Source organism: Chiloscyllium plagiosum, chromosome 32 (genome assembly GCF_004010195.1).
Source record: "Chiloscyllium plagiosum isolate BGI_BamShark_2017 chromosome 32, ASM401019v2, whole genome shotgun sequence".
Taxonomy (NCBI): Eukaryota; Metazoa; Chordata; class Chondrichthyes; order Orectolobiformes; family Hemiscylliidae; genus Chiloscyllium; species Chiloscyllium plagiosum.
Window position 1 is genome coordinate 42,804,151 of NC_057741.1, and position 23,549 is coordinate 42,827,699.

At 42.0% G+C, this 23,549-nt stretch overlaps 1 protein-coding gene across 1 annotated transcript in view; it reads left to right on the forward strand.

Moving 5' to 3' along the window:
* Positions 1–23,549, forward strand: part of arl9 (ADP-ribosylation factor-like 9) — a 46,428-nt gene that overhangs the window by 20,778 nt on the left and 2,101 nt on the right. The window contains exons 2-3 of the mRNA XM_043674552.1: positions 6,649–6,817; positions 9,824–9,999. Of these exons, the coding sequence (XP_043530487.1) occupies positions 6,649–6,817; positions 9,824–9,999 (345 nt within the window). The remainder of the gene's footprint in view (positions 1–6,648; positions 6,818–9,823; positions 10,000–23,549) is intronic.

A 23,549-nucleotide genomic window follows, 5' to 3' on the forward strand; every position in this document is an offset into this window, starting at 1 on the left:
GGCAACGTTTTCACACAGAGGGTGGTACGTGTATGGAATGAACTGTCAGAGGAAGTACAATTGCAACATTTAAGAGGCATTTGGATGGGTATATGAATAGGAAGGGTTTGGAGGGATATGGTCCGGGTGCTGGCAGGTGGGACTAGATTGGGTTGGGATATCTGGTCGGCATGGACGGGTTGGACTGAAGTGTCTGTTTCCATGCTGTACATCTCTATGACTCTATAAGACCATTCGATGTAGACGCAGAAACTGGCTTTTCAGTCCATCAAATCTGCTCCACCATTCAGTGAGATTATGGCTGATCGGATCATCCTCAATTCTACTTTGCCTTTCCCATAATTCTTTGTTCCCTTACTAATTAAAATCTGTCTCTCAGCCTTGAGTACACATCATGACCCAATCGCTACATTCCTTTACGATAAAGAATTCCATAGATCCACTACCCTCCGAGAAAAATTGCCTCCTCATCTCTACCTAAATGGGCATCCCTAATTCTGAGATTCTGCTCCAAGACTGTTCCACAAGGGGAAACAACCTCTTTGCATCTAACCTGTCAAGTTCCCAATAAAGGTTTCAATAAAGTTGCCTCTCACTCTTCTAAACTCCAATGAGTACGGGCTGAACCTCTCTTCATAGGCCATCTCAGTATCAACCGAATGAAGCTTCTTTGGATTGCCTCCAATGCTAGTATATAGAGTCATAGAGATGTAGAGCATGGAAACAGACCATTCAGTCCAACTCATCCATGCCGACCAGATATCCTAGCCTTATCCAGTCCCGTTTGAGAGCACTTGGCCCATATCCCTCTAAACCTTTCCTAATCATGTACCCATCCAGATGCCTTTTAAATGCTGTAATTGTACCAGCCTCCACCACTTCCTCTGACAGCTCATTCCATACGTGCACCAACTTCTGTGTGAAAAAGTTGCCCTTTAGGTCCCTTTTTTATCTTTCCCCTCTAACCCTAAACCTATGCCCTCTATTTCTGGACTCCCCCACCCCAGGGAAAGGATCCTGTCTATTTATCCTATCCATGCCTCTCATGATTTTATAAACTTCTGTAAGGTCACCCTCCACCTCCAATGCTCCAGGGAAAACAGCCCCAGCCTATTCAGCCTCTCCCGATAGCTCAAATCCTCCAACCGTGGCAACATCCTTGTAAATCTCTGAATCCTTTCAAATTTCACAACATCCCTCCGATATGAAGGAGACCAGAATTGCATGCAATATTCCAAAAGTGGCCTAACCAATGTCCTGTACAGCTGCAATATGGCCTCTGAACTCCTATACTCAGTGCTCTGACCAATAAAGAAAAGCATATCAAATGCTTTCATCACCTGCGACTCCACTTTCAAGGAACCATGAACCTGCACTCCAAGGTCTCTTTGTTCAGCAACACTCCCCAGGACCTTACCATTAAGTGTATAAGTCCTGCTTTGATTTGCTCTTCCAAAATGCAGTATCTCACATTTATCTAAATTAAACTCCATCTGCCACTCCTCAGCTAATTGGGTCCATCTGATCAAGATCCCATTATACTCTGAGGTAACTTTAGCTGTCCACTGCCCCTCCAATTTTGGTGTCACCTGCAAACTTACTAACTATACCTCTTATGCTCACATCCAAATTCATTATATAAATGATGAAAAGCAGTAGACCCACCTTTGCGGCACACCACTGGTCACAGGCCTCCAGTCTGAAAAGCAACGCTCCATCACCACCCTCTTTCTTCTAACTTCGAGCCAGTTCTGTATCCAAATGGGTAGCTCTCCTTGTATTTCAAGACATCTAACCTTGCTAACCAGTCTCCCATGAGGAGCCTTGTCAAGCACGTTACTGAAGTCCATGTAGATCACTTCTACCACACTGCCCTCATCATTCCTCTTTGTTACTTGTTCAGAAAACTGAGTCAAGTTCATGAGGCATGATTTCCCACGTACAAAGCCATGCTGACTATCCCTAATCAGTCCTTGCCTTTCCAAATACATGTACATCCTGTCCACCACCGATATCAGGCTTACCGGTCTATAGTTCCCTGGCTTTTCCTTACCACCTTTCTTTAACAGTGGCACTATGTTCGCCAACCTCCAATCTTCCGGCACCTCGCCCTGTGACTATTGATGATACAAATATCTCAGCAAGGCGTCCAGCAATCACTTCCCCAGCTTCCCACAGAGTTCTAGGGTACACCAGATTATGTCCTAGGGATTTACCCACTTTTATGCATTTCAAGACATCCAGCACCACCACCTCCAAATTCTGGACATTTTTCAAGATGTCACCATCAATTTTCTCCACATTCTGTATCTTCCATGTCCTTCTCCACAGTAAGCACTGATGCGTTTAACATCTCCCCCATCTCCTGTGGCTCCACACATAGGCTGCCTTGCTGATCTTTAATTCCTGATGAAGGGCTTTTGCCTGAAACATTGATTCTCCTGTTCCTCAGATGCTGCCTGACCTGTTGTGCTTTTCCAGCACCACGCTCTCAACTCTGATCTTTGAGGAGCCCTATTTTCTCCCTAGTTACGCTTTTGTCCTTATTGTATTTATAAAATCCCTTTGAATTCTCCTTAATCCTCTTTGCCAAAGCTATTTCATGTCCTCTTTTTGCCCTCCTGACTTCCCTCTTAAGTATACTCCTACTGCCTTTATACTCTAAGGATTCACTCGATCTCTGTTGTCTATATCTGGCATATGCCTCCTTTTTTTTTCTTAACCAAAACCTTAATTTCTCTAGTTATCCAGCATTCCCTACACTTGCCAGCTTTTCCCTTCACTCTAACAGGAACATACTGAGTCTGGACTCTCATTATCTCATTTTTTGAATACTTCCCATTTTCCAGCTGTCCCTTACCTGCGAACATCTGCCCCCAATCAGCTTTTAAAAATACTTGCCAAACACTGTCAAAATTGGCCTTCCTCCAATTTAGAACTTCAACTTTTAGATCCAGTCTATTCTGTTCCATCACTATTTTAAAACTAATAGAATTATGGTCATTGGCCCCAAAGTGCTCCCCACGACACCTCCGTCACCTGTCCTGCTTTATTTTCCAAGAGTAGATCAAGTTTTGCACCTTCTCTAGTAGGTACATTTGAATTTGAATTGAATTTATTGTCATGTGTACCGAGATACAGTGAAAAGCTTTGACTTGCGAGCAACAGGCAGATCACATAGTTAAATAGCATAGATAAGTAAATAATAAGTAAACAGCAGCAAAACAAAAACACAGGTACAGGCAAATGCTAAGAGTTTGAGAGTCCATTCAGTATTCCAACAGTAGAGTAGAAACCGTCTTGAAACCAGCTGGTGCGTGTGTTCAGGCTTCTGTATCTTCTCCCCGACAGTAGAGGTTGTAGAAAAACATTGCCAGGGTGGGATGGATCTTCGAGAATACTGGTGGCCTTTCCTTGACAGCGGGCCTGGTAGATGGATTCCCACTATAGATGGGAGGTTGGCCTTTGTGATTGTCCAGGCCGAGTTTGCCACTCTCTGTAACCTTCTCCGATATTGAATGGGACAGTTGCCATACTAGGTAGTGATACATCCAGACAGAATGCTCTCGATGGGGGAAACCTATAAAAGTTGGCAAGGGTATTCACCGTCATGCCAAATTTTCTCAGCTGCCTGAGAAAAAAGAGATGTTGTTAGGCCTTTTATAACCAGTGCATCCACGTGAAGAGTCCAAGAAAGCTTGTTGTTGATGACATCCCGCTGAAAGTCAATAATGAGTTCCTTGGTTTTGCTGGCATTGAGAACTAGGTTGTTCTCAGTGCACCATTTTTCCAGGTCTTTCACCTCCCGTCTATAGTCTGTTTCATTGCCATCTGAGATTCCACCGATTTATGGTGCTGTCATCAGCAAACTTGTAAATGGCATTAGTCTGGTAGTTGGTGATGCAGTCATGGGTATATATAGCGAGTTAGTAGGGGGCTGAGTACCACCTCTGGGGTGCTCAGTGTTGAGTGTTAGTGAGGATGAAATGTTGTCCCCAATCTTCACTGATTGTGGCTTGTGGGTCAGGGAACTGAGGATCCAGTTGCAGAGAATGGGGCTTAATCTGAGATCATTGAGTTTAGTAGTCAGTCTCGAGGGGATAATAGTGTTGAAGGCTGAACTGTAGTCAATGAGTAGGATTCTTACGTAGCTGTTCTTGGTGTCAAGATGGTCTAGGGAGGAGTGAAGGGCAAGTGATATGGCATCTGACGTGGATCTGTTGATCCGATAGGCAAATTGGAGTGGGTTGAGAGTAGTGGAGGAGGCTGGAGTTGATTAATGCCAGCCTTTCAAAGCACTTCATGACCACCGAAGTTAGGGCCACTGAGCAGTAGTCATTGGGACATGCTGCATGAGCCTTCTTAGTCACAGGCTTGATGGCCCTCTTGAAACAGGCAGAACAGTGGCCTGCTGCAGGGAGAGGTTGAAGATGTCCGAGAAGACCTTTGCCAGTTGATCTGCACATGCTCTGAGTGCACGGCCTGGTACTCCATCTGGTCCCATCACTTTGCTTGGAAGGAAAACTGATCTGACCTCTGGTGCAGTGACTGTTGGGATAGGTCCGTCAGGACTTGTCAAAATAGGTATTACCTCTCCCCTGAAATTCTGCTCAAAGCGAGCATAGATGGCGTTGAAATGATCTGGAAGGGATGTGTCATAGACTGCAATCTTGCACTCTCTCTTTTTAGAACCTATGATGTCATTGACTCCTTGCCATAGTCGCCGGATGTCTGTCTGGGTCTCACGTTTGGATCGATATTGGACCTTGGCTGTCTTAATGAGTCTGCAAAGGTCATACTTGAATTTCTTATATTTGAGTGGGTCTCCTGATCTGTAGACCTCCAATCTGGTTTTTAGCAGGTTCTGTATGTCCTGTTTCATCCAGGGTTTCTTGTTGGGGAACACCCAGATTGCCTTCCTCGGTATGCAGTCCTCCACACACTTGCTGATGAAGGCTGTGATGGTGGTGGTGTACTCGCCCAAGGTACCTGTGGCCTGTTTGAACACGGCCCACTCAGCCGATTCCAGACAGCACCGGAGTCGATCCTCTGCCTCCTCCAACCAGCACTGGACCTGTACCCACGAGGGGGTCTCCTGTTTGAGCTTTTGCTTGTAAGCCAGGAGAAGAAACATGGCATTGTGGTCAGAGTTCCTGAAATTAGGGCAGGGGATGGACCGGTAGGCATTTTTCACAGTGGTGTAGCAGTGGTCTAAAATGTTTGGACCCTGGGTGGGGCAAGTAATGTTCTGGTGGTACTTGGTCAACACCTTCCTTAGATTGGCTTGATTGAAGTTGCCAGTTAGAATAAACAGGGCCTCGGGGTGTTCCGTCTCCAGGGTGTTAGTGGTGGAGTACAGCACATCCAGAGCTTCCTCAACCTTTTGCTCATCATGTTATGTACTCAGCAGTTAGTGTAGCAGCGGGAAATTCCTGTGGTAGATAGAAGGGGTGGCATTTGATTGTGAGGCATTCAAAGCTTGGGGAGCAATGGCTGCCCAGGGTTGCAATGTCCATGCACCACAAGTTAATTGAAAAGCAAACCCCTCCACCCTTTGTCTTACCCGAAGACACTGTATGGTCTCTTTTATATCTTTTCCCTTCCACCCTAAACCTATGTCCTATAGTTCTGGACTCCCCCAACCCAGGGAAAAGCTTTTGTCTATTTATCCTGTCCATGCCCCTCATGATTTTGTAAACCTCTATAAGGTCACCCCTCAGCCTTCCACGCTCCAGGGAAAACAGCCTCAGCCTATTCAACCTCTCCCTAGAGCTCAAATCCTCCAACCCTTCAACATCCTTGTACATCTTTTCTGAACCCTTTCAAGTTTCACAACATCTTTCCGACAAGGAGACTAGAATTGCATGCAGTATTCCAACAGTGGCCTCCCCAATGTCCGATACAGCCGCAACATGACCTCCCAACTCCTGTACTCAAGACTCTGACCAATAAAGGAAAGCATACCAAACATCATCATCACTATCCTATCTACCTGCGATTCCAAGGAGCCATGAACCTGCACTTCAAGGTTTCATTGTTCAGCAACACTCCTGAGGACCTTAACATTAAGTGTGTAAATTCTGTTATCATTGAGAAGGAAAGATTTTATAGAAATTGTTCAAGGTTTATGGGAGGGTAGCAAAGCCTCTGAAGAGCAGTAGAGAGTTTGACCTTGCAATCATAAAAACATTACTAACATTAACAACCTGGTAACTGATCAGAATTTTAATCTTTAATGGAAAATCTGGACAACCTTCCACTATTTGGTCAGGCCAAGGACGGTGTGACCATTTACTCTGCAGTGGAACATGAGAACAGTTTAAGTTATGATTCTGGCCATCCAGGTCAGTCCATTTACCCGCATATTGAATTCTGTTTTGAGTGTTTAATTCCATGTGACTTTATTAGCGTTCATACTTGTTTGCTAAAGCTTTTGAATAGAATGTTAACCTTAACATCAGTCTATAGTTGGTTGTCCACCTAGACAAATGTTCAATCTGACCTCGATACAGACTGCAGTGGATTTTTTCTAATGCATTCATCTTGTTCTTCTAATATGTATAGAACATTCCTCTATGTTGGTTTACCATTTCTTGAATACATTGCAACAGACCATGTTTGTCCTAATTATTAAACTTGGTTTTAAAGGATGAGGAAAGCATAAAGCAAGTTCTTGTCGTTGGTCTTGATGGTGCAGGAAAGACAAGTATTCTGCACAGCCTGTCTACCAATACAGTCAAGAGGAGTGATGGGCCTACCGTGATGTTCAACAGTGTGTGTGTTCAGACTGAAGATGCTGAGATAGAATTTTTAGAAGGTAAGTCAAAATGTTAGTCAGTTAACCTCTGAGAGTGGAAAGGATGATGACACAGATGTTATTCCATTTTGAAGGTCTTCATATGTGGTTATGCCATATTAGTTCTTATTCATAAATCTTCTACAGTTCTGCCCCTAGTTAGTAAAAAGGAGGACAGTTACATGGGTACAAAATTCAGGAGAAAAAGACTGGGGACTCAGGTTCCAGATTCCCCTAAACATTGTCCAGAATTTCCAGGCCTATGCTTGGAGGAGGGATGTATACAGCTTGACCTGCCCCAGACATTGAAATGAAGCTAAACCATTATTCATGACCTCTAACTGTCTTGTCCATGTGGATTCCTGGACAGAAGACAAGTCTTTAAGGTAGGCCTACTCCCCAACCCCAGGATCTTTTATCGCATCCAAGACTTTGTTGTAACAACAAAATTGCATGAGTTACTCATTGTAAAAATGTCCCAAACTTCCATGCTGAGCTGGCCGATATGCCTATTCAGTTAGAATGGATAATCTTGGAACTTCTTCATTTAGTTGTAGCTCTAATGTTTTACACTCGTTTGAAGCTGTGCTAGAAATGCTGCATGCTATGTTTAGAATAGTGCAGACTACCCATTGCTGTGTTTCCATTGATAGCAGCCTCTGAAATAATATTACATGAATGAGTATTTAAATAAAAGCTATCTAGTAATAACTAGAGTTTGCTTTATCATGACCTATAATAGCAGTTCTGTGCTTACTCCATTGCAGACTACCTAAATCTGAAGCTGAGTTTGCTTTGTATTAGCTAACTGTGAACACGGCCACAGGGAATGGTGGTAATCATTTGAGAGTAGTGAAAGTCAATCATAAACTATGCACTTGAAAGTGTGGAACTTGAATATTGCTGGAAAAAAATGTTTGTTGGATCTTATTGTCATGACAACTTGTAAGAATACAGATTCAAGGAATATCCCTTGAGTTGGTACTCTTGAGAAATTTCAAGGACCACAATATCCCCTCCCATAATGCCCTCCAGCACATCTCCTCTAATTCCAGCCCCTTCGCCCTTGAACCCCATCCCCATCCATCCAACCGCAACAAGGATAGAACACCCCCCATATATACACACACACACTCTCACACTCACACTCACACTCACACTCTCACTCACACTCACACTCACACTCACACGCATACATGTGCACACACACACACAGCCACCTACAATCAGACTCCACCACCAAAGGTATATTTCCCTCCCTACCCCATATCTGCGATCCGCAGAGAACATTCCCTCTATACCTTTCTTGTTAGGCCCACGCACCTCCCCAACAACCCACCCTCCTCTCCTGGCATCTTCCCTTGCAGTCGCATGATGTGTAAAACCTGTGCCCACACCTCTCCCCTCACCTCTGTCCAAGGTCGCAAAGGATCTTTTCACATCTGGCAGAGATTTTCTTGCACATCCATCCACCTCATCTACTCTGTCCATTGCTCTCGATGTGGTCTCCTCAGCATCAGAGAGACAGGACACCAACTAGGACAACCCCACCACCCTGTGGCTGACCAATTCAACTTCCCCTCCCACTCCCCCAAGGGCATGCAAGTCCTGGACCGTCTCCACTGCCAAATCCAATCTACCTGCCACCGGAGGAAGAGCACCTCATCTCCACCTTGGGACCCTTCAACCACATGACATCAACATCGACTTCACCTTGTTTCCAAATCTCCCCACTCTGCACATCATTCCAGATTCAACCCTCCAATTTGGCACCACCCTCTTGACCTGACTACCTGTCCATCTTCCTTCCCACTTATCCACTGCACCCTCCCCACCAACCTATCACAATTACCCCCCTGCATCCGCCAATTGCCTTCCCAGTTACCTTCCCCCTCCCCCCCGCCAAACCCTCCCTCCTATTTATCTCAGTCCCTTCCTGATGAAAGGCTTATGCCCGAAATGTCAACACTCCTGCTCCTCAGATGCTGCCTGACCTGCTATGATTTTCCAGTGCCACACTTTTCGACTAGGATTCTCCATCTGCTGTCCTCACTTTCTCCATTCTTGTGAAATGACCTGGTGAATGCAAGATCAGGACATTTCGCAAGAATGCCAACTCAAGCTTCAACAAAATATTTTTTTTTCAATAATATCATACCAGTTTTATTTTTGACTAATTTGAATTTGTTTGATCAGTATAATTCAGAATTCACTTTTTGGTGGAGAGGGGAAAAGTCAATAAATCTGTAAGCAAACGAAGGATTTTAGATGATACAGGTAGGGTCAAACCTGATAATGTTAAAACTGTGCAAAGAATTATTTAGGACACTTAGAAAGTTGTCTAATTTTGAATATTTTTCAATCATGGGATGTAAAAGTCGTGTTGTGAATGCAAAGAAATTCACAGACTTCAATAATTGAGTTTGAAAAGCTATAGTGAAAACAAAGTGCAAGAAATTACAAGTCTGGCAGCAGGTGTGGAGAGAAAATCAGTTGCTGTTTGAATCAAAACGTTAATTTGATTTCTTCAAAAATGCAGCCAGACTTGCTGAAAGTTTCCCGCATTCTCATTTGTTTTAGAGAAACTGGGTTCTTTACATTAATGCAAATGAGTGGAAGAGATATCTGTTTAGTTTTGAAGGTTTTAAATAATATAAATAGAGAAAATCTATTACTGCTGGCCAGTGAACAAGACAGGATGAGATTAAAGATCATGAGCAAAAGGATAAAGAAAGAGGTTAGAGTAATATTTTTTGTAGAATGAACATGAAATTTATGGCCATAGACAGTAATTGAATCAAAGTGCTCTTTAAGGGAGTGTAGATAATTTTTAAAAAAACATTAAAACTTAAGAGGAAATTAGAAAAGTGGAAGAGAATTTGATGAAGAGCCAATCCGGTGACAGACTGGTCCAAATGATCTTTGGGGCTTTAGATTACTAGTTTTCAAAAGAATTAAATATTATTATAACAGGCTTGTTCTTCAATGCACTCCAATCTGCTTCATTACCTTTTTTTTCTCTTAAAGTTGGCGGTAATAAATCTCTGCGTAAATGTTGGCCATCTTATCTACCTGGATCACAGGCTTTGGTTTACGTAGTAGATTCAGCAGATCGTAATCAGATGCCACTTGCTAAGAAAGAACTTCACCAACTGGTCCAAGGATATGCAACACTTCCTGTTGTTGTTTTAGCCAACAAACAGGTATGTGTCTTTTTAAAAGCAAATTACTGCGGATACTGGAATCTGAAACCAAAAGAGAAAATGCTGGAAAGTCTCAGCAGGTCTGACAGCATCTGTAAGGAGAGAAAAGAGTTGACGTTTCGAGTCTAACTGACCCTTTGTTCAAAGCTTGTGTCTTTTTTATTGTTCACAACAAAAAAAAGTAAACATGAACATTTTCACCAGTATTTTGTATAGACGACACTTGATAATTATGTTTTCCACTGCATTTATTTCTAAATTACAGCCTTTAGATCACGTGCAAGCCCTTTGCCTGATGACCCACCCTTTTAAGGATAATAACCATGTATAGATATATCTTAATGGAAATTTCTTGATCTATACGTTTGGGAAGGAATAATTGTTAATGGTACATCAAATTGTAGCACTTAGAAATATTTGCAATTGATCAGAAAATTTGATGTCCTCATCTTCTGAGAAGATGTTTCTGCATTTACTGTGCAATGATACCTTATCTACTCAGGTGCAGTTGTTGAATATGTAAAGACGTAACTAGGTGCACACTTTCCAGAGTTATGGCTTAAAGTTTGCAAAATAGAAAAATTAAGAATAGGAGTATGCTGTATGGTCTCTTGAGCCGACTTCATCATTTTACACAATCATGGCTGATCTCAGGTTTCAATTCCATAGAACATATAGAACATAGAACAGTACAGCACAGAACAGGCCCTTCAGCCCACGATGATGTGCCGACCATTGATCCTCATGTAAGGTAAACCTGATGTACGAACCCTCAAATTTCTGTGACCATATGCATGTCCAGCAGTCTCTTAAATGTCCCCAATGACCTTGCTTCCACAACTGCTGCTAGCAACGCATTCCATGCTCCCACAACTCTCTGTGTAAAGAACCCGCCTCTGACATCCCCTCTATACTTTCTGCCAAACAGCTTAAAACAATGACCCCTCGTGTTAACAATTTCTGCCCTGGGAAAAAGTCTCTGGCTATCAACTCAATATATGCCTCTCATTATCTTGTACACCTCAATTAGGTCCCCTCTCTTCCTCCTTTTTTCCAATGAAAAATGTCTGAGCTTAGTCAACCCCTCTTTGTAAGATAAGCCCTCCATTCCAGGCAGCATCCTGGTAAAGCTCCTCTGAACCCCCTCCAAAGCATCCACATCTTTCCTATAATAGTGCGACCAGAACTGGACACAGTATTCCAAGTGCGGTCTAACCAAAGTTTTATAGAGCTGCAACAAGATCTCACGACTCTTAAACTCAGTCCCCCTGTTAATGAAAGCCAAAACACCATATGCTTTCTTAACAACCCTGTCCACTTGGGTGGCAATTTTAAGGGGTCTATGTAGCTGCACACCAAGATCCCATTGTTCCTCCACACTGCCAAGAATCCTGTCTTTAATCCTGTACTCCACTTTCAAGTTCGACCTTCCAAAATGCATCACTTGCATTTATCCAGGTTGAACTCCATCTGCCACCTCTCAGCTCATCTCTGCATCCTGTCAATATCCCGCTGCAGCCTACAATAGCCCTCTATACTGTCAACGACACCTCCAACCTTTGTGTCATCTGCAAACCTGCTGACCCATCCTTCAATCTCCCCATCCAAGTCATTAATAAAAATTAGAAAGAGTAGAGGCCCAAGAACAGAGCCCTGTGGAACAACACTCACCACTGACTTCCAGGTAGAATACTTTCCTTCCACTACCACCGCTGTCTTCTGTCGACCAGCCAATTCCGAATCCAGACAGCTAAATTTCCCTGTCTCCCATTCCTCCTGACCTTCTGAACGAGCCTACCATGGGGAAACTTATCAAATGCCTTGCTGAAGTCCATATACACCACATCCACTGCTCAACCCTCATCAACTTGTCTAGTAACATCCTCAAAGAACTCAGTAAGATTTGTGAGGCATGACCTGCCCCTCACAAAGCCGTGCTGACTGCATTTAATCAAGCCATGCTCTTCCAGATGGTCATAAATCCTATCCCTCCGAATCCTTTCTAACACCTTGCAGACGACAGACGTGAGACTGACTGGTCTGTAATTGCCAGGGATTTCCCTATTTCCTCTCTTGAAGAGAGAAATTACACTTTTATATCTGCTCTCCATAATGTCTTGATTCATTGTGGGACCAAGAATCCACCTGTAACTAAATTCAAGGCTTGACCTTGTGAAGAAATAGTCATATTAGACATATTGGAGGCAGTTCAGAGAAGGTTTGCTGAATTGATATCTTGAATGGTGACTGGATAGTCTTGTGAAAATAATTTCAATAGATTGGACTTGCTACTACAGTTTGTTGTCATAGTTCCACATAAGAGATTATTATGCAGATTAAAGCTCATGGAATTAGGGGAAGTGTATTGATAGAAAACTGGTTGGCAGAGAGGAAACAAAGAGTAGGAATTAATAGATCCTTTTCACATTGATAGGCAGTAACTAGTGGGGTGCCACAGGATTGGTGCTAGGACCCCAGCTATTCACAATATATATTAATGATTTGGATGAGGGAACTAAATGTAACATCTCAAAGTTTGCAGATGATACCAAGTTGGGTGGGAGAGTGAACAATGATGAGGATCCAGAGATGCTTCAGCATGATCTGGACAGATGGGTGAGTGCTCACGTCAGTGGTATAATTTGGATAAATGTGAGGTTATTCAGAGTTTGGAGAAGATTTGTAGCTCAGGTTGAGGTTCTGGATGTAAGTTTGCTCGCAGACCTGGAAGGTTAGTTTTCAGGTGATTCATTCTAGGTAACATCAATGTGCCTCCAATGAAGAACTGGTGTTATGCCCGCTTTCTATTTGTGTTTAGACTTCCTTGTGTTTGTGATATCATTTATTTCCTGTTCTTTGATCTTTCCAGAAAAGGAAATGACATAACCAACACAGGAAATGACATCATTAAGGAAACCTAAACACACAAATTAAAAGCGGGCCATAATACCAGTGTTTCACCAGAGGCTCACTGATGATATTACCTAGTATGATGATGAAACGTCTAAAAACAAATCTTCCAGCTCAGTGAGTAAACTTACGTCCAGCATGGTTATTCTCTTTGGAAGCAAAAACAAGAAGGCAGATTACCACCTGAATGGCTGCAAATTGGGAGAAGTGAGTGTGAGCAGGCACATGAATGGCTGCCCTTGTGCACCTCTCGCGAAAGGTAAGCATGCAGGTCCACCAGGCAGTCAAGAAGGCAGATATTATGTTGGCCTTCATTGCAAGAGGTTGCGAGCACAGGAGCAGAGATGTATTGTTGCAGTTATACGGGACCTTAGTGAGGCCACATCTAGAATATTGTGTGCAGTTTCGGTCTCCTTTTCTGAGGAAGGATGCTCGATGGAGTACAGCAAAGGTTTTTATGAGGCTGTTTCCGGGGATGACCAGACTGATGTATGAGAAGCGATTGACTAGATTAGGATTGTTTTCACTGGAATTCAGAGAAGTGATCTCATAGAGACTTATAAAATTCTAACTGGACTACTGCAGGGTAGATGCAGGAAAGGTGCACTCAGAACTCGGGGTCACAGTCTGAGGATTTAGGAAGGACCATTTACAATGGAAATGAGTAGACGTTTCTTCACCCAAAGAATGGTGGGTATGTGGAATTCATTACCACAGGAAGGTGTTGATGCCACAGCATTGAATGTATTTGTGTGTGTTAGATATACACTTGGGGCAAATGTGATCAAAGATTATGGGGAGAAAGCAAGATTAGGCTATTGAATTGAACAATTGGTCATGATTGCGATGAATGAATAAGCAAGTTCGAAGGACCAAATTTCCCCCTCCTGCTCCTATCTCTTATGTTTCTATAAGAGGAATAATGATTGATATGCATAAAATCCTAAATGGTCTTGACAAAGTGGATGTGGGAAGAATGTTTCCTTTTGTGGGCAAGTCCAGAACTAGGAGAATTGGGGTCTCTTTTAAAACCACAGGAGAAAAGAATTTTGTTTCTTTGAGTTGTGAGACTGTGGAACTTTCTTCCTCAGAAGGTGGTGAAAGTGGGGTCATTAAATATTTTTAAGATAAATGTAGATTGATTCTCCTGCCAAACAAGAACCTTAAGTTATCAGGAGTAGTTGAAAATGCAAATCAATCAACCATGATCTTATCGAATGACAGCAGGCTTGAGGGGCTGAATGGTTCACTTCTCCTATTTTGTAATTTAATTTCTTTTAAGCTGTCAAAAGAGAAGAGCTGGAAAAGAACCTGAGTTACTTTGAAGGTTCAGGGCATAAAATTAGTGGGTTAACATGTATTTTTGTGTTTCTGGGAGAACAGAGGAACTCCGAGCAAGAGTAGGCAATTCAGCCCCTCGAGGCAAAAGTGAGGACTGCAGATGCTGGAGATCAGAGTCTAGATTAGAGTGGTGCTAGAAAAGCACAGCAGGTCAGGCAGCGTCCCAAGTGCAGGAAATTCGACATTTCGGGCAAAAGCCCTTCATCAGGAATCCTGAATTCAGCCCCTTGAGTCTGCCCTGCCATTTGATAGAGTCATAGCTGATCTCATCTCAGCCTCAACTCCACTTCCTGCCCGTCCATTCTCCATAACCCTGTAAGCCCTTACTAGTTGAAAGAGATGTAAGTCATTCCATCTGATGAATGTACAGGAAGTTTGTAATGAAAAAAATATGTACAACCTCATCAGTGAAGAAAGTAAAGAGTGAAGGGAGGAGTAATACTCCACTGGGGTTGAGTGTCTGCAGAAAATATTGTTAGAAAATTAAATTAAATTTTCATGTTGCTATTTATGATATTTTCCAATCGCTTTATGTGTAGATTTCTTCTTTGATGTAATACATCTTGATCTTTTATCATGAGGCAGCCTCATGTGAACATGATCAGTGGCAGACCATGATAACCAAATTGTAAAAATAAAACTTATGATCTATCAGGCTCAGTTTTGCTTTGGAATCTGACTTGCTCTGTGTGACAATCAGTTGGATCATAACAATTTTCATAATCTACCATAGGTAATTTGTCCTAGCCTTCACAGTTTGCTTCATACTTTAGTTTTAAGCACTTTCAAGCTTCTATCATTTCAAGCTTCTATCATTTCAAGCTTCTATCATTTCAAGCTTCTATCATTTCAAACTTCTATCATTTTAAAATTCTATCATTTTAAGAGCACTATTCCCTTACTTAAGAGCTCTTTAACAGCAGCATTAGTCATCTGAACTGCAAAATACTAAGCCTGATCCTTTGTTGGTTCTTCGGTGTTCTGTTCCAGAAATCCTCTGGAACATATTCAAGGAATTCATCCTTCATAGCATTTGTGCTGATTAGGTGTACCAGTATCGGTGTTCACTCCACGTTTCTTAGCAGTTGCGAGGGCCTCTGATGCTGACTGCCATGCATGGAACCTTGGAGCAGAAGCACCTGTGTGCTGCTATACAGCTTAACATAGGACATTACAGTGCAGTATAGGCCCTTCGGCTCTTGATGTTGCACTGGCCTGTGAAACCAATCTGAAACTCATCCAACCTACAATATTCCATTATCATCCATATGTTTAGCCAATGACCATTTCAATGCCCTTAAAGTTGGCAAATGTAGTACCGTCGCAGGCAGGGCGTTCCACACCCTTACTACTCTCTGAGTAAAGAACGTATCCCAGACATTTGTCCTATATCTGTCACCCCTCAATTTAAAGTTATGTCCCCTCATGCTAGCCATCATCATATGAGAAAAAAGGTTCTCACAATCCACCATGTATAATCATCCAACCATCATGTATGTCTCTATTAAGTCACCTCTCAGCCGCCTTCTCTCTAACGAAAATACTCTCCAGTCCCTCAGCCTTTCCTCATAAGACCTTCCCTCCATACCAGACAACATCTTGGTAAATCTCCTCTGCACCCTTTCCAAAGCTTCCACATGCATCCAATAATGCAGCAACCAGAACTGCACACAATACTGCAAGTGCGGCCACACCAGAATTTTGTACAGCTACAACATGACTTTGTGGCTCTGAAACTCAAATCCCTCTACCAATAAAAGCTAACACACTATATGCCCTCTTAACAACTCTATCAACCTGGTTGACAACTTGCATGGATCTTTGTGCATGGACACAGATCTCTCTGCTCGTCTACACTACCAAGAATCTTACAATTAGCCCAGTACTCCGTATTTCTGTTACTCCTTTCAAAGTGAATCACCTCACACTTTTCTGCATTAAACTCCATTTGTCACCTCTCAGCCCAGCTCTACAGCTTATCTATGTCCCTTTGCCTAAAGATGTTACAGGTTACATTGTCTACAACTCCACCAATTTTAGTGTCACCCGCAATTTTACTAACTCATCCTTCTACGCCCTCATCCAGGTCATTTTATTAAAATAACAAACAGCAGTGGCCCCAAAACAAATCCTTGTACACCACTAATAACTGAACTCCAGGATAAACATTTCCCATCAATCACCACACACCATCTTCTTTCAGCTAGCCAATTTCTGATCCAAACTGCTATATCGCTCTTAATTCCATGCCTCTGCACTTTCTGCAATAGGCTATCATGTGGAACCTTATCAAACGCTTTACTGAAATCTATATATATACCACATCAATCGCTTTACCGTCATCCACTGGTTTGGTCACCTTCTCAAAGAACTCGATAAGGTTTGTGAGGCATGACCTACCCTTCACAAATCCCTAATCAAATTATTTCTTTCTAGATGATTATAAATCCTACAACTTATAACCCTTTCCAACACTTTACCCATAACTAAAGTAAGACTTACTGGTGTATAATTACCTTGTCTCTACTCCCCTTCTTGAACAAGGGGACAACATTTGTTATCCTCCAGTCTTCTGGCACTATTCCTGCAGACAATGACGACATAAAGATCAAAGCCAAAGGCTCTGCAATCTCCTCCCTAGTTTCCCAGAAAATCTGAGGATAAATCCCATCCCATAAGGCCCAGGGGACTTATCCATTTTCACACATTCCAGAATTGCTAACACCACTTCATTATGAACCTCAATCCCATCTAGTCTAATAGCCCGTATCTCAGTATTCTCCTCAACAATGTTATTTTTTTTCAGTGTTAGCAATTCATTTAGTGCCTCTCCTATCTCCTCGAACTCCACATACAACTTCCCACAACTGTCCTTAGCTTAGACAGCACGTTGACCAATATGTATGTATATTGAAGTCCTCCACTATTACTTTATTACCCATGTTACACATTACTCTTAAATTTTTGATTTATACAATGCCTAACACCACCACCACTAATATAAGCAACTCCCACCCACGTTTGCATGATGAATTTGATGAACTTTGCCTCGGTGTTTGCAGTAGGAAATAAGGATAGCTTGAAAGAAGTCATGAGGAAATGGATAGTAGATCAGGAACAGGGACTAAATGAAACTAATATAAATGAATGAATGATAAATCCTCAAGACTGACGGTTTCCATGGAAGGGTATTCAAAGAAGGGGAACACATTGTAGGTGTCCTAATTATAATCTTTCAAAGTTCACTAGGTTCAGAAGTTGTCCCTCTGAATTGGTAAGTTGCACATGCCACTTCAGTTTTTAAGATGGCTGAAAGAAGAAAATGGGAGAATTACAGAGCAGTTAGCATAGCATCTGTGGTGAGGAAGTTGCTCGCGTGTAACTGAGCATCTCAAAAAAAAAGTTAATCAGGGAGAGCCAGCATGATTTCATGACAGAAAGATAGGTTATGCCTAAAAAATCTCATTGAATCTTTTGGAGAGGTGACTGAGTTAGTGGACAAAGTAATGTCTGTGCATGTTGTTTATAGAACTTCCAGAAGGCATTTGATAAAGTCCCACTGAGGGGACTGTTAACTAAGGTAGAAGTCCATGAAATAGGGGGCAAATTATTGACATGGCTGGGAAATTAACTGAGAGGCAGGTGACAGAAAGTTGGGATAATGGGTAGGTACTCAAATTGACAGGCAGTGACTAGTGGTGTCCCACAAGGATCTGTGTTAAGGCCTCAATTATTCACGACATTTATTAACAACTTTGGATGACGGCATAAAAAGTAATATACCCAGAATTGATGAGACAAAGTTAGGCAGAATTGTAGACTGCATGAATGATAGCATAAAATGACAAGCATATTAATAGACTAGGTGAATGGGCTAAACTGTGGCAGATGGTATTCAATGTCAGCAAGTGTGAGGTTATCCATTTTGGACCAAAAATGATAGATCAGGATACTTTCTAGATGGTGTGAAGTTAAATACATTAGCATACCAAGGAGACTTAGGGATTCAGGTACAAAGATCTTCAAAATACCAGGTCAAGAAGGCTAATGGAATACTGGCCTTTATACTGGATTATAAGAATGCAGAAGTTATACTACAGTTGTACAAAAACCCTGGTTAGGCCTCACTTGGAGTATTGCGAGCAGATCTGGCTACCACACCTTAGGATGGACATGTTCGCCTTGGAAGGAGTACATCATAGGTTTACAAGAATAATACCGGGACTTGAGGGGTTAAATTAAGGATTGAGATTTTACAAATTAGCCTTGGTTTTCTGTAGAATTCGGAAAAATAAGGTGATCTGGTCGAAGTCTTCAAGTTACGAATAGAAAAAGACAGGGTACATAAAGATAAACCATTTCCACAGTTATTCTTTGACCAGTGGACCTTGTCTAAAAATTAGAGCCAGATTGTTCTTCAGAGATATCAGATAGCTCTTCTATGCACAAAGTGGGGTAGATGTTTGGAATTTTCTTCCACAAATGGCAGTTGATACAGGATCAGTTGTTAATTTTAAATCTGCGAAAGTTAAGCAAAAGTATTTTAAAAACAAAAGGGGCCAAACATTATCCATGATCTCATTGAGTGGTGTACAGGCTCGAGCGCTGAATGGCCTATTTCTGTCCCTATATTCCTACCATCCACAAGATGCACTGCAGAAATTCACTAAGGCTCCTTAGACAACTCATGACCACTACCAAATAGAAAGACAATGGCAGCAGATCCATCTCACCTACAACCTTCCGTATTCCCTACCTTTTTGTGACTTAAGCATGTGGGGCCCCCAAATCCTCCAGTGCTACAGCTTTCTCCATTTTAAATAATACTTGGCTGCTCTTCTTGTTGCCATTCCTCTATCCATGTTAAAATATTGCTTCCAACACCGTGGGCTCTTAAGTAGCCTTATGTGCAGTAACTTATTGACACGTTTTGGAAATCTAAATGTATCACATCCACTGGCTCTCCTTTGTGAAACCATGCTCACTCTGCTTAATATTATGTCTTTATAAATTTTCTACTGTTACATCCTATATAATGTATTCTTACATTTTCCCAGTGAAGATGTTAAATAACTGGTCTATAGTTACCACTTTTTAAATCATTTTTAGATCAAAGGAGTACTTTTTTTCTGTAGTGATAATTATTGTTTAATTTCTCCCCATCTCTCAAGCTGCTGTCACCATTTTTGCTTTTGATTAATTAGTATTTTTGGAATGCTATTAGTTTTCAACTCTGCCCATTTCTTTATTCTCAATTCTTTCTCCAGCCTTGTTGTCGAAGCGACCTATATTCACTTTGACTTTTCTTTAGATATATAAATATGAATAGAAGTGCTTACTGTCTGTTTTTATGCTACTTGCTAATTGCTCTCATTTATTGTTTGTTTCCATTTTATTATTGGCGATCTTTTGTTGGTTTTAAACTCTCCCAGTACTCTGGTTTACATATTCATGTAGAAATTCACTAAGCGTTGCCACGTTGTATGTTTTCCTTTCTACTGAATGTTTTGAAGAAATGCCGAAGATGATTGTTGGAAGTGGAGCAGTGGATGTTGTCTGTATGGACTTCAGTAAGGCGATTGACAAGGTTCCGTATGGTAGACTGGTTAGCAAAATTAGATCACATGGAATATAGAGAGAGAGCTAGCCAGTTGGATACAAAAATGGCTCAAAACTAAGAGTGATGGTGGAGCGTTGCTCTATGGACTGGAGGCCTGTGCCGCAAGGACTGATGCTGGTCTACTTCTTGTCGTTTATGTAAATTATTTGGATGTGAATATTGGAGGTATGGTTAGTAAGTTTGCAGATGACACCAAAATTGGCGGTGTGGTGGAGAGTGAAGAAGGTTATGTCAGAGTACAACAGGACTGTAATCAGATGGGCAAATGGACTGCGGTGTGGCAGATGGTGTTTAATTTAAATAAGTTAAACTAAATATAAATTAAATTTAGATTTAGTTTTTGAAAGGCAAATCAGGGCATGATTTAGGCACTTAATGGTAAGGTCCTGGAAAGTGTTGCCAAACAAAAGGACTTTGGGGTGCGGGTTCATAGTCACTTGAAAGTGGAGTTGCAGGGAGAAAGGGTAGTGAAGGAGGTGTTTGGTATGCTTGTCTTAATTGGTCAGTGCATTGATATAGGAGTTGAGAGGTCATGTTGCGGCTGTATAGGACATTGGTTAGGCCACTTTTGGAATACTGTGTTTATTCACCATGAATAAGGTGAATAGTGAAGATCTTTTCCCCAGGGTAGAGGAATCCAAAACTTAAGGTCATAGGTTTAAGGTGAGAGAGGAAAGAATTAAAAGAAACCAAAGGGACAAATCTTTCATGCAGAGGGTGCTGCATTTGGTAAAGAAAAAGAAGGAAGAATATGTCTGGTATAGACAAGAGAGGTTGAGTGAATCCTTGGAGTATAAAGTATACTTTAAGTGGGAATCAGGAGGGCAAAAGGGGACATAGCTTTGGCAAATAGGATTAAGAAGAATCCAAAGGGTTTTTTCAAATACATTAAGGACAAAAGGGTAACTAGGGAGAGAATAGGGCCCCTGGAAAAGCGCAGCAGGTCAGGCAGCATCCAAGGAACAGGAGCATGTTTCGGGCATAAGCCCTTCTTCAGGCTTATGCCCGAAACGTCGATTCTCCTGTTCCTTGGATGCTGTTTGACCTGCTGCGCTTTTCCAGCAACACATTTTCAGCTCTGATCTCCAGCATCTGCAGTCCTCACTTTCTCCTCAGAGAATAGGGCCCCTCAAAGATCAGCAAGACAACCTATGTGTGGAGTCAAAGGAGATGGGGGAGATACTAAACAAGTATTTTGCATCAGTGTTCACTGTGGAGAAGGACATGGAAGATATAGAATGTAGGGAAATAGATAGTGATAGCTTGGAAAATGTCCATATTACAGAGGTGATGGTGCTGGATATCTTGAAATGTATAAAGGTGGAGATGTCCCGAGGACCTGATCAGGTCTGTGAAGCTAGAGAAGTGGTTGCAGGGCACCTTGCTGAGATATTTGTATCGTCCTCACATTGGTGAGGTGCTGGAAGACTGGAGGTTGGCTAACGTGCTACCTCTATTTAAGAAAGGTGGTAAGGTAAAGTCACATAACTGTAGACCGGTAAGCCTGATGTTGGTGATGCGCAAGTTGTTGGAGGGAATCCTGAGGGACAGGACAGATTAGGGATAGTCAGCAAGGCTTTGTGCATGGGAAATTATGTCTCTCAAACTTGATTGAATTTTCTTTTGAAGAAGTAACCAAAAAGGATTGATGAGGGCAAAGCAGAAGACGTGATCTATATGGATTACAGGTAAGGCGCTCGACAAGATTCCCCATGGGAGACTGGTTAGCAAGGTTAGATCTCATGGAATACAGGGAAAACCAGACATTTTGGATACAGAACTGACTTCAAGGTAGAAGACAGGGTTGTAGTGGAGGGTTGCTTTTCAGACTGGAGGCTTGTAACCAGTGGACTGCCACAAGGATCAGTGCTGAGTCCACTACTTTTCGTCATTTATATAAATGATTTGGATGTGAATGTAGAAGGTATTACAGGAGACCCCAAAATTGGAGGTGTAGTGGACAGCGAAGAAGGTTACATCAGAGTACAATGGGATCTTGATCAGATGGGCCAATGGGCTGAGGAGTGGTAGATGGAGTTTAATTTACATAAACGTGAGGTGCTTCATTTTGGAAAAGCAAATCAAGTCAGATCTTATACACTTAATGGTAAGGTCCTAGGGAGTGCTGCTGAACAAAGAGACCTTAGAGTGCAGATTCATAGCTCCTTGAAAACAGAGTCGCAGGTAGATAGGATAGAAAGAAAGCGCTTGGTATGCTTTCCTTTATTGGTCAGAGTATTGAGTACAGGAGTTGGGAGGTCATGTTGCGCTGTACAGGACGTTGGTTAGGCCACTGTTGGAATATTGCAAGCAGTTCAGGTCTCCTTCCTACCAGAAGGATGTTGTGAAACTTGAAAGGATTCAGAAAAGATTTACAAGGATGTTGCCAGGATTCGAGGACTTGAGGTGTAGGAAGAGGTTGAATAGGTTGGGGCTATTTTTCCTGGAGTGTCGGAGGCTAAGGGATGACCTTAGAGGTTTATAAAATCAAGAGGAACATGGATAGGATAAATACACAATTCCCTGGAGTGTGGGCGTCCAGAATAGCGGGCAGAGGTTTAGGGTGAGAAGAGGAAAAATATAAAAGGGACCGAAGGGGCAACTTTTTCACGCGGAGAGTGGTGTGTGTATGGAATGAGCTGCCAGAGGAAGTGGTGGAGGCTGGTACAATTGCAACATTTAAAAGGCATCTGGATGGGTATGTGAATAGGAAGGGTTTGGAGGGATATGGGCCAAGTGCTGGCAAATGGGACTAGATTAGTTTAGGATATCTGGTCGGCATGGGCGAGTTAGACCGAAGGGCTTGTTTCCATGCTGTACATCTCTATGACTCTATGTATGGAATGAGTTGCCAGAAGAGCTGGTGGAGACTGGTACAATTGCAACATTTAAAATGCATCTAGATGGGTATATGAATAGGAAGGGTTTTGAGAGATATGGGCCAAATGTGACCAGATTCATTTAGAATAATTGTTCACAGAACAGATTGGACCGGAAGGTCTGTTTCTGTTCTGTGTATCTCCACAACTCTATAATTTGAAACGATCCTTTTAATTCCATTGGTTAACCGTGGTTGGTTTATCCAATACATAGAATCCTCATTCCTACCTGAAATATATCTTTGCAGTGAGTCATAAACCATCTTCTTAATCATTTGCCATTGTCCTAAATTTTTTTTGCTAAACACCTTTCCCAGTCCACTCAAGCCAACTCTGCCCTCATCCTTATGTAATTACCCTTAAGATTAATAGTGTTTTCTGACCCAAGTTCTTTCCTCCCCAACTGAATGCTAAATTTGAAGTTATGGCCACTGTTTCCTAGGGCTACCTTCTACTCTGAGATCATTTATAGAACCTGTACTGAAAAAAACACAAATGCTGGAGATCACAGTGGGTCAGACAACATCCATGGAGAGAGAGCAAGCTAACATTTCGAGTCTGTATGACACTTCATCAGAGCTGAAGTTTTCCTTGTCTCCATGGATACTGTCTGACCCACTGTGATCTCCAGCATTTGTTGTTTTTAGTACAGATTCCAGTATCTGCAGTAATTTGCTCCTCCTTTTATTGAACCTGTCTAATTACACCATTACCAGATCCAAAATAGCCAAATCCTTGGTTGAATTCACAACATTTTATTCTTAGAAATATTGTTTTATTGTTCTAAATGGTTTCTCCCG